This window comes from Ambystoma mexicanum, chromosome 5q (genome assembly GCF_040938575.1).
Source record: "Ambystoma mexicanum isolate Mex_15411 chromosome 5q, UKY_AmexF1_1, whole genome shotgun sequence".
Taxonomy (NCBI): domain Eukaryota; kingdom Metazoa; phylum Chordata; class Amphibia; order Caudata; family Ambystomatidae; genus Ambystoma; species Ambystoma mexicanum.
In genome coordinates, this window is record NC_090933.1 from 1,261,975,934 (window position 1) to 1,261,992,859 (window position 16,926).

General features: G+C 47.3%; 1 protein-coding gene across 2 annotated transcripts in view; it reads left to right on the forward strand.

Annotated features, from left to right (window-relative positions):
* LRRC24 (leucine rich repeat containing 24) overlaps nucleotides 1–16,926 on the forward strand; it is a 148,467-nt gene that overhangs the window by 83,999 nt on the left and 47,542 nt on the right. Inside the window, exon 2 of one of the 2 annotated variants that reach the window (XM_069621774.1) lies at nucleotides 16,165–16,345. In XM_069621774.1, coding sequence (XP_069477875.1) covers nucleotides 16,165–16,345 — 181 coding nt within the window. The remainder of the gene's footprint in view (nucleotides 1–16,164; nucleotides 16,346–16,926) is intronic. The other variant, XM_069621775.1, reaches the window with a different exon arrangement.

A 16,926-nucleotide genomic window follows, 5' to 3' on the forward strand; every position in this document is an offset into this window, starting at 1 on the left:
AAGCTTCTTAGAACGCCTGTATAAACAGATCATGCGTTGGGCTTCAAGTGGAGCAGACTGGCAAGACAACTCGTTGGGTGAATGCACCTACTTTACAGTACTAGCCGACCAGTGTCCCAATACTGGAGGAGTTATCCCAGAAACACATCCTCCCAGGGTGGTTGAACTACCATAAAGGAGTCATCGTTGCGCTAGTGCCATGGAACTTTAGCTAACCGGTAAATCAAGTCAACTCTTTAGGTTCACGTTCTATATTAGCTGTGGTACATTGTAGGTGATAATCCAGAGTCTGTCATCCATGTCTGAGTTAAGGCCTTTCAGAAACCGAAGAGGGTGGCAATGTCTAGAGGTGGAAGCAACCAGTCCGCACAGGGGCCGGAGCAGACAACCTGTGTTCCGCCATCGAGGGTCTGCGAGACCCAAGTTGGCAGGAGTGGTGTAGGGGTGGCAAGCAGAAGACTCTAATGGGGCTCTCACAGAATATCTGTGAGGGCTGAACAGCCTGGGTTTCTTAGATTTAAAAAGAAAAAAAAAACCTATGCAGATAGCTCTGTCTCTGAAAGTGAGGTCTGGTACTCAGACCCCTTTTTCATAATGTTTTATGCTAGAAAAGCATAGTGCACATATTTGAGTTTGTGGAGTTTGTTTGTTTATTGAATTCATATAGCGCTTTAAACCAAAGCGCTTTACAATATAACAACAGGGACAAAAGTGAGAGAAGCATATTTACAAACATGAACAGGTCATTAGAACAATAAGTGGAACTATTTACAAGGGGGCGTGGGGGAAGGTAGAGGAGGGGGTAGGTGAAGGGAGTTACGGTGTAGGATTTGAGGTAGGGGGACGGAGGAGGGAGAGGAAGGGAAGGGTCAGTGATCTGGTGTCCGCATTGACCTTAAGTAGTATTTGTTACCAATTTAAGGTCAGAGGGGAAGGAGAGAGGATGGGGGAAGGAGGGGGCTCAAGGGACACATCTTATCAGCTGCCTTGCGAGTCAGCAACATGGCAGTCATGAATTTGCAAAAGGTTCTTGGGTGTGCTACCCCAAGAAATTGGAAGGGCCTCTTCTGTGGCTTGCACACGAAAAATAATGAACAAAGAAACATCCTGCCTCTGTGGTTTCGAGCGATTTCTGCAGCCCCTCTGTATCGATCGGTGGCTGATATAACATGTCAGAATCTACTTTTAGTTGCAGGCAGTCTGGATCCTAAATAAAATAACTGTGGACCCCGTGATCTGTTGAAAGATGGCAAATCTAAATATTAGCCATGTCTGATTATGGCCTGGTGATCCCTGGGAGTCCAGTTATATTAGCCAAAACCTATTGATGTCATTTTATTATCAGCGTGATTTCTAATGACCCTCCTGGGCAGGACCTCCTGTTTAATCACTGCCTGGAGCTGAGATTTTCCCCCAAAAAACACATTTCAGCTTGGCCCCAGCAAAAGCCGTTGCCTTCCCTGGGAAAGGGTTGTCCCCTCCCAGGATGATAGGAACTGCCCCCAGGGGGCAGTGAGATGTCCAGTGTTTGATGGCAGGCTATGCCAGGCCAAAGGAAGTCACGCCATGGTGTTAAGCAAAAGAGACCGTTTACTGTAGGCAGACGAAGGAAGCGGCAGAGTAGAAAAGCCCGGAGGAGGACTTTTCAGTTAGAGCAGCATTCCACCATCTTGGTTTTAACTAGGGCTCCCAAACGTCTTGCCCCCCTCTCCATTTCATGCAGACAAAACACTCTGCTTGTGACATCACCAGACAAGAAGATTCTGAAACAGCAGTCTGAATGTGACTCCTTACAGAAGACTAGAAGAGTCCCAATGCACTGGTGTTTCCCATCCATAAGGGGGTGGGTGGGGGCTAAAGGTGTTTTGGCTATATAACGAGTGGAGGGCTCCCTCTAGTAGAATTTTGGACACTTGACGGATTCATATGGAGCCTGGTTGGGCCTGCAGTCTGCTCCATAAAAATATTTTTTTTGCATGGGATCACTGCTAGTTTAGTAGTAGGGTGGGCGGAGTGGGATCTTTATTCACTAGTCATCCCTGTACTCCGATGCGCAGAAGTCATTTTGTCACAGCAGCCATTTTGTCACAGCAGCATGTTCAGAGAAGTGGACGAGGAGCCCGGGAACAGCAGAGTCCATTAACGAAGAGTCAAGAAGCCAATCCAGTACTGGCCCACAAAACAAATGCTACATGCAGAATCTGACCCAGGGAGTGAGTGCTAGCAGATGAGTAGTGAAGGCTGTGGGAAAGCCATGGCGACAGGATGAGGCGACTAAGCACACAGGAAGGCAGGTTGAGGGACACAAGGATAACCGAAAGGGATGGCGAGAATTTGAGTCCTCTGTCCATAATGCAGGATGAACTAGGGCCAGTTCACTGAGGCAACAGTCTGAAATGTGTGAGCACAAGTACTGTTTGAGCAAGTTGATGCATGCTGGGAAATGCTCTCCAATAGATTGCACTAACTAAGAGAAGGTGTATGAAAGATACTTTAATATGTTTTGCATTCTGGGGAATGAGGGCCAAGTCGATGCAATCATTAAGGGGTAGAGTTGATGCATTTTGGGGCCTGCAGTCCAACGTGCTAAGCTAAGAAAAAGTAGAATGAGATTTAAACATATATTGCAAGATAGAAGTCAAACGTTTCTGACCAAGTCTACCAAGTATTGTAAAAATGAAGTCTATTCAGACTCTATGCTGGGAAAGCAAGTTCATAGATGGCGTTCCGAGATCACAGTCCATGAAAGCTGATTGGACAATCCATGGAAGGCTAATGTGGAAAGGCAACTGTTAAGTATGAACATCTGGACAACCGCAAGTTAAAGGAACTGTTTATTTTAAGTTATATTTATAATGAAATGACCTCCATCTGCATAACACTACAACCAGGCACATATGCAAGCAGCAACAGATTCACTTGGAATGCCAACAAAAGTAAACAGCAGCATCATAGCAAAATGGAATGTTCTCTTACAGCAGGACGTACCTCCATTCCAGGCTACATTCAATAGACAGGCCTGTATTCTTTCCATGGCAATACTTGCTTTCCATTGTTATTGAACACAACATTTAACTTGCTTATATTTCTATATCTTGAACCTACATCTTAATTGACATATATATGTCTCATAAAAGCTACACCATAACAACAACCAATGGCAGTAAGCCTTTGGCCGCATTGAGAAAAAGAATAAACCCCTTTTGGGAGTGTTGAAAAGACTGAGGGGGTAAACCTATGGCCACATTGAGAAAAAGGGTAAAACCCTTTTGGGAGTGTTGAAAAGATTGAGGGGGGAAACGGTGGTGCTTAACCCTTGAGAGACTGAGGAAGGCATTACACCTTGCTACTAGTACTTGAAAGCTTGGTAGGGAAGACAAGCCTGGTCTTACTTAGTCTGAGCTCCCGGCTTAAGAATAATTCGTACTGAGGTCATGAGAACTCCCACAGTACAGGACCCAGTCTAGGGAGAGGTCGCAGACAGAAGCCCTACAAAGGAAGGGGAGCAGGCTCTTAACTGAGGTGTTGTGAGGTCCAAATAACCCCTTAGATGCAGGGGTTCAAGGAGAACTCTTACACTTACATTTTCATGTTAAATTCTTCCAGCTCACTCTTGTACTTGACAGGCATCATCAGATGGCCATCATACATGTGTACAACAATCTGTGTCAGTTATTAGGTCCAAAGGCAGCATATACCTGTACATTGAATATCTGCCTATTTTTAGAAAAAGACAATGCTGTCAACTGGTTATTGGCTGAAGTTTAATTAGTGTAAAAATATATAACAAGCCGCGCCTTGATGGCCCTATAATGGCATCTAGTAGTTCTGGTGAAATGTACAAATCGCTTGCTCTCTGACCTTGCAGCTCATTGGTTGATCATTTCCCATTAATAGGCTTGTAGCATCTCCAATAGGCTTCTCTGGTATCCTGCAATCTTTGATTCTCATGTGTCGATTGAAGGTCCTAGGCCATAGGGGGTTGTCCCAGTTGTATGTGAGATGTACCCGTTTTACACTCCATCTCCCACCAATGGCATCCGAGTTGGGAGTAAGGATTGGCCTTGGGGTAGATGGTCCTCAGGGCGCACAAGGATCCTCCTCGGGTTAGGCATCGTTTTTGGGGAATTGTGTGTGATCATATCAATGCTGCTCAGACATATTATACAACAAATATCTATCACAATTTCACTTCAGTTATTAACCAAAGTGTCATAAATGCTGACTGCGGTTTCAGTCTATCCCCTGCAGCCTCTGGCTACACACGTGCCCTCCCACATGGGCTCTATGTGTAGGCTCTGTGCCTCACGTGCAGTCAATATTTAATCTATTTTTCTTATTAGGTTTTTAAGTTGCGCTGCTATGGAAGGAAGTGCTGCAGAATTCCAAGAGGAGGAAGCGGTGGGGGGGGGTATGAAAAATGGGAATGGTACTGGTCACTGTGAAAGCAAGGGTCGCCATGAGCTGGTAGACTTCCCAAATTTACATTCACCCGTTCCCAAACCACCTTGTCTCTGAGCCAATGTGAGTTATGTATTAAAGATGGACGTGGGCTGGAGAGGGGATCTCGGGCGGTAGCGGGGACCGCGCACGGGCAGGAGAGTTGATCTTGCATGAGCTTGATATGTGATCTGATACCTGCAGGCCTGGGCAATTGGCACAGTCTTAAAGGCCTTGAATTTCAGGCGGCTTTTCTGTGTTCTCAGTGGGATCGTTGAAAAGCGTCGGGCCTGCGGCGACTTGTTTCCTAGGTGCAAGTTTTTCTTTTTAGTACGGACGATTTGTCGTTGGTTTGCTGATCTGCTATTCCTTGCATGGAGTGTGCAGGTGAACTTCTTTACACGTATGATCTACCATGCAAAGTGCCTTAAAGGAGGATCTATGTAACATGGGGCTCCAGCCAGGGGTCTTGCTAGGTCTAGAAAAGATCTGGGGCTATACTAATGTCAGGACTGTCACGACTCGGGGCTAGTTAGCCTTTTGTTTGTAGCCCCTGAGCTTCTATCCAGGGCTACAACCCCACCAGTCCCACCGCTCCCCAGTCCTCCCGTCTAACCCAGCGACGCTGCTGGCTCCAGCGCTGGGATTGCAGCAGAGGAAGTGAATATAATGTGGCTGTTGTTGATGAAACAGCAGTGGGTTTAATCTCCCTTTATTTGTAAGACTGTCCTACCAGTTAGTTATTGTCGCTCAGGTGAACGGCAGATTTTCAACCAGTAGCAAAGATGAACATTTCTTGTTTATAACATTTAGATATAATAATTGTAAATGTTGGCTTGCATCGCTTCTTGACAGGATTGTGAATGTTAGCCCGTGCCACATCTAGATAGCACTGTGAATATTAGCTTGCGTCACATCCAGCCAGGATTGTAGGTGCTAGCCAGTGCCACATTTAGATATAATTGTGATTATTGGCTTGCGTCACATCTGGACAGGATTGTGAATGTTGGCTAGTGCCGCATCTGGATAGAAATGTGGAGATGTTCACGCACCACATCTGGAAAGAATTTGGAAATTAGCATGTATCACATCTGGATAGAAAAGCCACTAACCAACCCACTAACAATCTCTCCCTTCTGCATACACCTCTCAAACTCTATGCAAACACAACCGCACCCCTAAAGCACAGCAAACCGCACAAACGTCACTACACCGCGACAACGAAACAAATCACACATAGCTCCGCACAACAGAACACAACCGCTACCTACCGAAGAGCACACCTAAGCTCGGCGAACTGTGCCAACCGAACTGAAGCTGCCAACAGCACGTCACTGCTCTCTTGCAGTTTTCCTGCTCGGTCCCACTAACTCACCCCCACCTCCTTTTCATTTTCAGATCTGCCAGAGCACCAGGGGACCATTCCGGTGGTGATAGTGTGCTGTACAAATATCCTTCAATATCACCATTCAAAAATCCATAACCTGTCAAATGTTTTTGGGGCGTATGCTTTCGTCTACAGAGCAAAGGCTGCGCATCTAACATATGCATTCCACCACTATAGCATTCTAGTTCATTTAATGGATTGTGTAGGGTAATTTAATTATTCAAGCATTTATATTGAACCTTAGGCACATTGGAGAACGAGTGCGTATACAAACATTAAATACAGAAAACAAACAATAATAACACAGTGCACACATATAGGCTTAAAAGTACAGAGATAGCAGCATGAATACATGTTTAAAGAGTTGCAGTAAAAATGTGAAACCAACAGGCAGCATTATGCATAGATTATAAAATCACATCAATGGAAAAAGGACCAGATTTAAGATTTACCATGAATTAAGAACAGCCCTGAAACTGGAATTAAAAGAACGAGTTAGCGAGATCAAATTCCTAAAAATATCAAACCCATGATACAACAATATAAATGTATTATACAATCACAGCAAACCTAAAAAGGAGCAGGAAAGAAGTTCACTCGCATAGCAGCAATACCAGAGACTGGAGCAGGGCCGTCATTTGGGGGTCACCAGGAGTTGCACCTGCGACCCCTGTGGTCTCCTTTGCTACTTTTATTTAAAAAATGTTTTGTTTTTTTAAATTGGCCTGCACCATGTGGCTCTTTGTTTCTGAAGTGCCTGGCTTTCTTGTTCACGCCTCTTAAAAAAACAGGGGGTTCCACAAGTGTAGCACTTTGGACAGTGACCCTAAATGAGAAAGAATAGGAATAACAAATGTGTCTTTTCTGGAATTCTATACAATAATTGCTAGACTCATTAAAGGTTTATTTCAGGCACACCTCAAGGGGTGAGTCACTGATTTATTCTGTTCTTAAACACCTCAAATTCACAATGCAGACAAACTTCCAAAAATCATTTAGAGTAGAATAAGCATCCATGTTGGACTGTGCATTTTACTTTTCGCAGGTTGCAGTTATAGCATGTTGTTTTTCAGCCGTTGTCTCTGTTAAGATCAACACATGACATTCCATCTCAGTGTCCTCGGTCACTTGACAAAATCCATGTGTCTAAAAGCTTGTGTACAGTGCAGAAATGTTTGACCATAGCACATAAAGTGGCCCTTCATGTCCTATCTCCCTGGCATACTGTTCAGGATGTTTGTTTGCATGTATGAGGTAACGAGTGCCCAGTGTATGGGATGCTGTGTGAGTGAACAGCTTTCCCTGCGCTTCTTTAAATTCTTTAATACATTTATGAACTATCCCAATGGTATGTATATTGGCAACCTCTGAAGCCTGAAAAGTAGATCCACGCAGGCTTGACATGTAGCCAACTGTGCACCAGACCTGCAGATGAACTGGCCTGCTGTTAAATCTCAGTTACCAGTTTAATACACTACAGAGTGTTATTTGCTTTCTGACTTTGAGAACATTCAGACATGTAATTGCTCATTTTACTATAGCCGGTAAGATAGCTATAGCCGGTAAGATAGCTCAGTGGGTTGAGCGTTCCCTGCGATGTGTGTGTGATTTGCAGGTTTGAATCCTGGCAAGGCCACCTCAGCCTTTCATCCTTATGAGGTTGATAAATGAGTACCAGCACAGGTTGGGTGATATTGTATTTATATTTGTTCTATATAAAGCACTTAAGCGTAAGTGCTGTATAATAACACATCATTATCATTTGGCCTTGGACGTCTGCTTGCATTCACAGTAACTTGGTAATATGGGCCTATACACACTGATCTTAACGATACATATGGTGATCCATTCTTGTATGAAATGTACATCACATTAGTGATATCGTAACCATATTTTTCGTAGTTTATTTAGGAACCATGTAATGTGATGCCACTTCCAATTTTGTCAAGGGGTGAAAGGTTGTGTTCCATCGCTTCCTGTGATGTCACTTCGGGGTTCGGGGTCATCGGAGGTCAAGGGTTGTGTGATATCACTTCAGCTACCCCAGGCATTTTGGTGAAATGACGTCCCTGGATGGGAGTATTAAATATAGTGTGACAAACCACTTGTATGTGCTCGGGATGCCCGGACGTGAGGGGATAAGGGGGTAGGGGATGCGGGGGATGCGGGGGAGGTGGGGGAAGAGAGATTGTGTGTGTTATTGTCCCGGGTTATGGCATACAGTGGGTGAGCCTGGAGCCCTTTGTTCCAGGCAGTTCTGTACATTTCCCTTGAGTTGGAGTGACACAACCCGAGCATTGTAGGTTTGCGCAGCTGCATTAACTATGGAACTTTCGGTTCGGGCCATGTTTTAACATGTATTCAACTGACGGTTTGTATTTTATTGTGAGATGTATATTTCATGCAATAGTGCCTTTGTATGCACATGTGTGTATTCATTTCATGGATTCCTGCCGATCCGGAGATTCGACGTGGGGCCTAGCCCGGGCTCTGTTTTGTGATATGGAGGTCACATCTCTTTATCGGCCCTGTCTCCTAAAATGAGTTGAGTTTGAACTTGTTGCTTGTTCGCATCACAATATAGCGGCCCCTGCGTAGGTGACGGCAAATGAAGTGGGGCACTTCCACACATACATGGTGCCCAGGGCCTTCAAAACTTTACACAGAGCTTCATACTGTAATGGTAGGTCACATTTTAGCGGTAGAGAGCACTGTTCGCCCTCACTGCGGCCATCTTGGTGCTGAGAGAAATGACTGTCCTAGAACGGTTAGTGGCAGTTTCAGAGGATTTGAAGGAGCGCGTAGGTGGTGTGCTGTGACGTTCCAGGAGACTGAAGCGTGAACCGGGGAATGCATTGGTGCATCCTTCCTTATAAATGAATAGATGGGGATCCGGGTGGTGCTTGGACTCATGAAAGGAAGCCAACGAAGAATTAATGGTCTCTTTGGTCGAACTAAGACCTTTGACTAGGATCTGAACACGAATGTGAGTCCGCGGCGAGCTGGGATAAAATTATCTGCACACCTAGGGTAGCCAAGAATTCTCAGACACATTGGTTGGTTCATTGCATACAGGAATTACAAAATGATATTTAACAGCAGCGACTTCCATAACCGTTCGGCTTTGAGTAAATGGCCATAATATTTGAGGTGGCAGGAGCCGAGGAGCTTGGAGATGTTCGACTTTTTAGAACGTGGCATGGATCGGCCATGCTGGAGGAAGTGCGGGTGGCTAGCAGAGTTGGATCAGTAACATGTGTTGTCTTCTGGTGGACTTCGCAGTTGACCATTTACAGATCTTTCTACTAAACCCTTTCGGTGCCGTGTAGAATGTTAGACATCTAAGGATCTGCCATGGAGAAACTTCCAGAATCCACTTGCTGGTGTCTTATTAGTTTCTATTGGTATTTTTATCCGCCTTGTATTTACAGACCCCTATGCTGCCCAATTGTAACTGTTGGGCTGGGCTCTCCTTCAGGGGCGGTGGACTTTGCTTCTAGTCGGTATCACTCTCGATGCTTAATCCCCAAACCCATGAAATGCGACCGATTGAGGGCAGTTCAAGAGCACTATGGCAATGCTGGGCCCTTCACGCTGTTGGTCCAAGTGACGTAAGCATTGGTCTGTTCACTGATTTTTGGATACCAACCAAGGTAGCCACTGCTCTGTGGGTACCAACCACCTCCCCCTTTTCCCTGAGATGGCAGAGATGTTGGTGGATGATGGATGTGGCCCACCGTGAAGCGGTCATAAGGGGGCAGCTGCTCTGGGGGTACCAACCATCTCCACCTTTGCCCTGAGATGGCAGAGATGTTGGTGATGGATGTGGCCCACCATGAAGCGGTCATAAGGAGGCTGCTGCTCTGGGGGTACCAACCACCTTTGTCCTGAGATGGCTGAGATGTTGGTGATAGATGTGGCCCACTGTGAAGCAGACGGGTACCAACCTCCTTTGTCCTGAGATGGCAGTGATGGATGTAGCCTACTGTGAAGCGGTCATAAGGAGGCAGCTGCTCCGAGGGTACCAACCACCGCCACCTTTGCCCTGAGATGGCAGAGATGCTCTCTACCCCCAGAGTGGTCATGTGGTGGTAGCTGATCCATGGATCCCAACTAAAAGGGGTTTGATGAGGTAGCCGCGTGCTGTAGATTCCAACCTCCATTGCTGGAATGTGGAGGCAGCTGCTCCACAGGTCCCAATGCTGTCATGCGGTGATGCTCTGCTGGGGTTGGGAGGGGTCCCAGTTTCCAGTGCTGGGATGAGAAGTGGCAGCTGCCCTGTGTTTGCACATGGAGTGTAGTTTCCCAGCATCTTTTCTGGGGAGTTATCCCTTCTCCCAACCACCTGTCAGTGAAACTAACAAAACAAGTTTCAACATGGCGAAAAAGGTCCAAGGGTTAGGGTCGGGTTTGCTGATTGGCCAATGCCTCCTGGCTTAAATGTATCATGTGACCGACTGCGCCAATCCTGCTGGCCTTCCAGAAATCCAGAGAAGAGCCAAGCCTGACACCTGTGTGAGGGAAGCCTCCTCCTGCATCTTACAGGCGCGGCCTATCTGGAGTAGTGCCACCTCTATGCAAACACTGCCGCTGGACAGGAAGGCGCACTTCAAAGGGTTTTATTTAAATGTATTAGCCTCCCCCTAGGATCAGTCACCACCACCAGGAGGAGACGATCACAGCAGCCTGACACCAGCCGTGCAATCTTCGTCAGCCGCCTCGCGTGAGAAAGGGCGCGGAGAAACAGAGGTGTCATGGCAGCTAGGGCCCAGGCGCCCCCTCCTCGGGGCCGGCCTCTTTGGCAGGTGTCAACTCCTCAAAGCGAGTTCCGGCTTCTGTAGGAAGAAAGGCGCGTGTCGGCCTCCGGGAAGCACGGCGCGCGGGTCTCCCCTGGCGCATTCTGTCATCCTGGTTGCTTGGTTTGTTGCTCAGTTGCTAGGCAACGCTGCACTCCTCTCCGCTGGCTGGACCAGCCTATAGCACAATTCCGGCTAAATCCTCCCAGGACATAGTTCAAAATAAACCTATTTGGTAAATGCAATAAAATCAATCGCCGTCGTATGTGCTGCCTGTTGTGATGTATGGGATTGATCTATAAAGAGCAAATGGGATGCTGGCAGTGGGGGAGGGGGAGGGTTGGATGGTCGAGGGGTAGAGCTGAGAGCAACAAGGTGGAACGGATGGACGGTGGGTGCGCAAGGGAAAGGCATGGTATAGAAGGAAGCTTTTATGCTGCGCCAATGCACCACTGTGATGGTGTCTGAGCGCCTCGGCCAGTCCGATTCGAGTATTGTGACCCCCGGGCCCCGCCAGGATATCCCCGACCGTCTGCCGCAAACATTTAGAGGGAGGACGGGCTTCTGTACTCATTGGGTCCCGAGATGTGCATAAGCAGACAGTAAGGTAAACTGTGGTGCGCTGTTCCTGGTCTGAAAGCGGTGCATTGGGTTTGAGTGGGTCCCGAGATGTGCATAAGCAGGCCGTGTAAGGTAGCTTGTGGTGCGCTGTTCCTGGTATGTAAGCGGTGCATTGGGTGTGAGTGGGTCCTGAGAGGTGCACAACGAGGCCGAGTAAGGTAGATTGTGGCGCGCTGTTCCTGGTATGAAAGTGGTGCATTGAGTGTGAGTGGGTCCTGAGATGTGCATAAGCAAGCCGTGTAAGGTAGATTATGGTACGCTGTTCCTGGTATGAAAGCGGTGCATTGGGTGTGAGTGGGTCGTGAGATGTGCCTAAGCAAGCCGTTTAAGGTAGCTTGTGGTGCGCTGTTCCTAGTATGTAAGCAGTGCATTGGGTGTGAGTGGGTCCTGAGATGTGCTCAAGCAGACCGAGTAAGGTAGATTGTGGTGCGCTGTTCCTAGTATGAAAGTGGTGCATTGAGTGTGAGTGGGTCCTGAGATGTGCTCAACTAGACCGTGTAAGGTAGATTATGGTACGCTGTTCCTGGTATGAAAGCGGTGCATTGGGTATGAGTGGGTCCCGAGATGTGCTCAAGCAGACCGAGTGAGGTAGATCATGGTACGCTGTTCCTGGTATGACTGTGTTGCATTGGGTGTGAGTGGGTCCTGAGATGTGCATAAGCAAGCCGTGCAAGGTAGATCATGGTACGCTGTTCCTGGTATGATTGTGTTGCATTGGGTGCGAGTGGGTCCCGAGATGTGCATAAGCAGATCGAGTGAGGTAGATCATGGTACGCTGTTCCTGGTATGACTGTGTTGCATTGGGTGTGAGTGGGTCCTGAGATGTGCATAAGCAAGCCGTGCAAGGTAGATCATGGTACGCTGTTCCTGGTATGACTGTGTTGCATTGGGTGTGAGTGGGTCCTGAGATGTGCATAAGCAGATCGAGTGAGGTAGATCATGGTACGCTGTTCCTGGTATGACTGTGTTGCATTGGGTGTGAGTGGGTCCCGAGATGTGCATAAGCAGATCGAGTGAGGTAGATCATGGTACGCTGTTCCTGGTATGACTGTGTTGCATTGGGTGTGAGTGGGTCCCGAGATGTGCATAAGCAGATCGAGTGAGGTAGATCATGGTACGCTGTTCCTGGTATGACTGTGTTGCATTGGGTGTGAGTGGGTCCCGAGATGTGCATAAGCAGATCGAGTGAGGTAGATCATGGTACGCTGTTCCTGGTATGACTGTGTTGCATTGGGTGTGAGTGGGTCCCGAGATGTGCATAAGCAGATCGAGTGAGGTAGATCATGGTACGCTGTTCCTGGTATGACTGTGTTGCATTGGGTGTGAGTGGGTCCTGAGATGTGCATAAGCAGATCGAGTGAGGTAGATCATGGTACGCTATTCCTGGTATGACTGTGTTGCATTGGGTGTGAGTGGGTCCCGAGATGTGCATAAGCAGATCGAGTGAGGTAGATCATGGTACGCTGTTCCTGGTCTGACTGTGTTGCATTGGGTGTGAGTGGGTCCCGAGATGTGCATAAGCAGATCGAGTGAGGTAGATCATGGTACGCTATTCCTGGTATGACTGTGTTGCATTGGGTGTGAGTGGGTCCCGAGATGTGCATAAGCAGATCGAGTGAGGTAGATCATGGTACGCTATTCCTGGTATGACTGTGTTGCATTGGGTGTGAGTGGGTCCTGAGATGTGCATAAGCAGATCGAGTGAGGTAGATCATGGTACGCTGTTCCTGGTATGACGGTGTTGCATTGGGTGTGAGTGGGTCCCGAGATGTGCATAAGCAGATCGAGTGAGGTAGATCATGGTACGCTATTCCTGGTATGACTGTGTTGCATTGGGTGTGAGTGGGTCCCGAGATGTGCATAAGCAGATCGAGTGAGGTAGATCATGGTACGCTATTCCTGGTATGACTGTGTTGCATTGGGTGTGAGTGGGTCCTGAGATGTGCATAAGCAAGCCGTGCAAGGTAGATCATGGTACGCTGTTCCTGGTATGACGGTGTTGCATTTGGTGTATGAAGGGTCGCTAGAGAGGCAGAGGTGGCATGTTGGAGGAACTGTTATTTGATGTCCATGGGGTGTTCTTTGAATAGTTCAGTTTCTTATTAAAATGCAAGCGGGGCAGTGTCTGATGTTGGGCATGGTGCTCCATACCCTGGGCGATTGGTGGTAGAAGGCCACTTCCCGATGATTTTTCCTCCCTGCCTTTCTCTGTTCTTCCCTGGCAGTGGCATGATCTCTTCGGTTAACCACTGGAGATGGCATTTTTCGCCCATGTAGGGCTGGGCACTATTAGGCACAGCCATGTAGATGGTGCAGGCTGCCTTGAAGCTGGCGTGTGGTCCAAGGGGAAGTCAGTGATTATAGTTCCTTGAGGCTGGGCGATGAGGTGACCCAAGTTATCTGGTTGAGATAGAGCGGCAATGGTCCTGATTACCCCAAATAGGACAAGGTCAATGTTGAACAAGGGGACCAATCGTAGCGCAACAGTTCTGATATCGTCTCTCGGATGATGGCTTGGTTTTCGTGAGGCGGGTGAGGTACGATCATGCTTTCAGGATCTTCTTTGCCATGTGGATCTTGAAGGAGATCTCTGTCAACGGGGACTGAGTTCCTTGGCACTGGAGCGTAGAACCAATTTTAAGGGACCTGTAATACCACCGGTCCTCCAGGTGAGGAATAGAAAACATTACACAATGGTCCTTGGTAGATGAGATTGGAGAAACGACTTACTAGTCGACTTAACAAGTTGACTTTACTAGTTTCAAAAAACAATTTTATTCAAAAAAATTGTTTCCATTCTTGACAATGTTTGCTCATCGAGCACTTAAATTCATTCGTATATATAACACATCATCCTATTCGTTCCACCATACAGACAAACTTTCAATCACACACATCCAATGCACACTTCTATACACAACGTGGCTTGTTCAAAACCCTAAAAGTCCTAGTAATACATTGTTGCCAAATAGCACTGAGCTTATTTAACAACATCCGAGAAGTTGTTAAATAAGCTGAGTGCTATTTGACTCAAATACATACTTATAGTTGATATAATGTGTTGATATGACTTTTAGGGTTTTGAACAAGCCACGTTGTGTATAGAAGTGTGCATTGGATTTTTATGATTGAAAGTTTGTCTGTATGCTGGAACGAATAGGATGATGTGTAATATATACGAATGAATGCATGTGCTCTATGAGCAAACATTGTCAAGAATTGGAAAAATGTGTTTGAATAAAATTGTTTGTGGAAACTAGTAAAGTCAACTTGTTATGTAAGTCGTTTCTCCACTCTCATCTACCAAGGTCCATTGTGTGATTTCTTTGGAGTGTGAAACCATCAGGGTTCATCATGGAGGTCACATTTTGGGACAGGGCGGAGCCTACTTAAAGTCCTCCCAGGTCAGCCAAGACTGAATGCAAAAAAGCCTAAAGACTGTTTATTGTCATTGTACAATGTATAATATTAATATTCTTCTTATATAGCACTTCATGTCAGACTCCTTCTGCTTCTAAGCACTGTAACAGACATCATTACACATTTGCAATGGTAATTGATTTGACCTTCACGGGATCTCTCATGCCAGAGGCCAACACTTTGCCCGTGTAGCTATTGCATGGAGTATATGCATTTGTGTGGGAGGTGAGGTGTTCCATGGAGGTTTGTGAGGAGGCATCCCAGAGACTGCCTAGCCAATGTATTCCTTGTCCTCAATGACAGCACAGCCGCCACCACCAGACATTTTTGTACAGTCAATGTGCTTGCTGCTGTCGCCTGAGGCATGTCGATCTCTGGAATCTCTATCGAGGTGGCCCGTGGGCCATCTCTCTGATAACGAGCATCTAGGGTGTGAGCGGAGGTCAATGATGACTGTGCTATGCACTATTGCGGGGTCTGCATGGTGTTGTTGGGGTGTTAGTGTGCTGATAAGTGGGATGCAATTGAAGCCTTATTGATTGGAGGCAGAGTACCAGGTTTGTGTTGTGGGCTTGCTGGTAAGGATCAGGATGTGCTGTGATGTACTTGTTGGTTGCCTCAAATGGGGATTTATGGATCCTAGAGGAGGGTGGGGGGGAGGTGGATCTAGTTGGTTGTAACCAGGCCAAACAAGAGAAAAACCCTCTGGCAGATCCCTTTTCTAGGAGTTCCAGTCTGAGATGCCTTTTGAGACCCTCAGTAAAAGCATATTGTCCCAGAGCCCCCACAAACTGCCTCCTATCAATTCAGGCAGTGATTGGCTGTAGATAGCAGGTGATTCTCTGGGCCTGGCCGCTGTGATGCTGCAAAGACCCACTGCATCTAGAGACCTGCTCTATTGAGACTCTCCTTCCAAAATAGCCAGACCCTCCTCTGATCCAGAGAAGTTCCTTCTCCCTCCTTTTTCTCCACTCTCAAAATGTTGTCAGCTCTGGTTGGGCTGCCTATATGGTAATGGAAGAGTCCCCAAAACTGAGTTCCCCATAGCACCTGCTATGAGAGGCGCTTGAAGGATATTAAATACTGCCGGAGAAAACACTCTGTCTATTCCTTCCAGACATATTGGATGTGGAGCAGGGAGGTCCCTCATCGACCCGTCGTCCCACCCTATCTACAACAACTTTTTTGCTGCCAATAGCAACTTTGTTATTGAGATGCTGTTCACCAATGTAAGCAAAGAGTAAGGGTGTGCTGGGCTATCTTTCCATGGAACACTAAAACACTCGTGAGTTCTGGTCATGAATTTCCTTTGTATGAGGCTGACAGATGGAACTACCTATAAAGGGGGGGAGGGGCATATAGCTGGTCCTTTCTGGAACTCATTATTTATGTTGAATTGAGTCACAACCGCTATTTAACACTTTCGATGCTGCTTATTTATGGTGGTTCTGATCATGAGCGATGGCTAACCCCCGCTTCCCTTTCTCTTGATTGCTCCAGCAGGGTTTCTAAGATGGCTCCCATGGACCTCCTGACCATTCTCAGCTTCGTCCTCCTCCCCAGCCTGGGGATGCTCAGGACCCGGGGCTGTCCAGCAGAGTGCCGGTGTTACAGCATGACGGTCGAGTGTGGTTCTAAAGGCCTGAAGGAGATCCCATCCAGAATCCATCACTCCACGCAGGTAGGTGGAGCATAAGGGAGCAAGCCGAGGCACCTGTGTAAACGGCATAGGCTGCAAGACTGGATAGGCCTGCCCCCGCCGCCCCCAGGGCAGGTCTGCACACATCAGGGCATAGACAATGGCCACCAAAGAGTTATTTATTAATTATTGTATTCAGCATAGACCTAGCTCCGGGAAGCAATGTAGCACTTTACCAGCCGTAAGGGCAAGTGCACGCGGAGGGAATCAGATTGCAAGGGATCAATACGAAGGAGTGGGGAGCTTAGAACTGGGGAGGGCGGGCATATTGACAACAAGGGGTCTACAAGCAACCCATGAAAGAAACTGGAGGAACAGATTGTCCAGTCTCAGGTTGAGCAGGGAGTGAAGGTTGTGTGGACCTAGGTGTTGGCAAGGAGCCATTCCTATGTGAGCAGTGGCTGTTTTTGGCCGGGAGGAGGTTGCAGAGCCTGGGAGTGTAGATGGAGAAGGCCTGGCTTCCTTTCTGCATCAGTGGAGGTAAAGTCTGCACATGTCCATACTTCTGGTGGACAATAGGCTTTTGGAGATACTAAGCTTCTCCGCGAGGCAATCACGGGGAC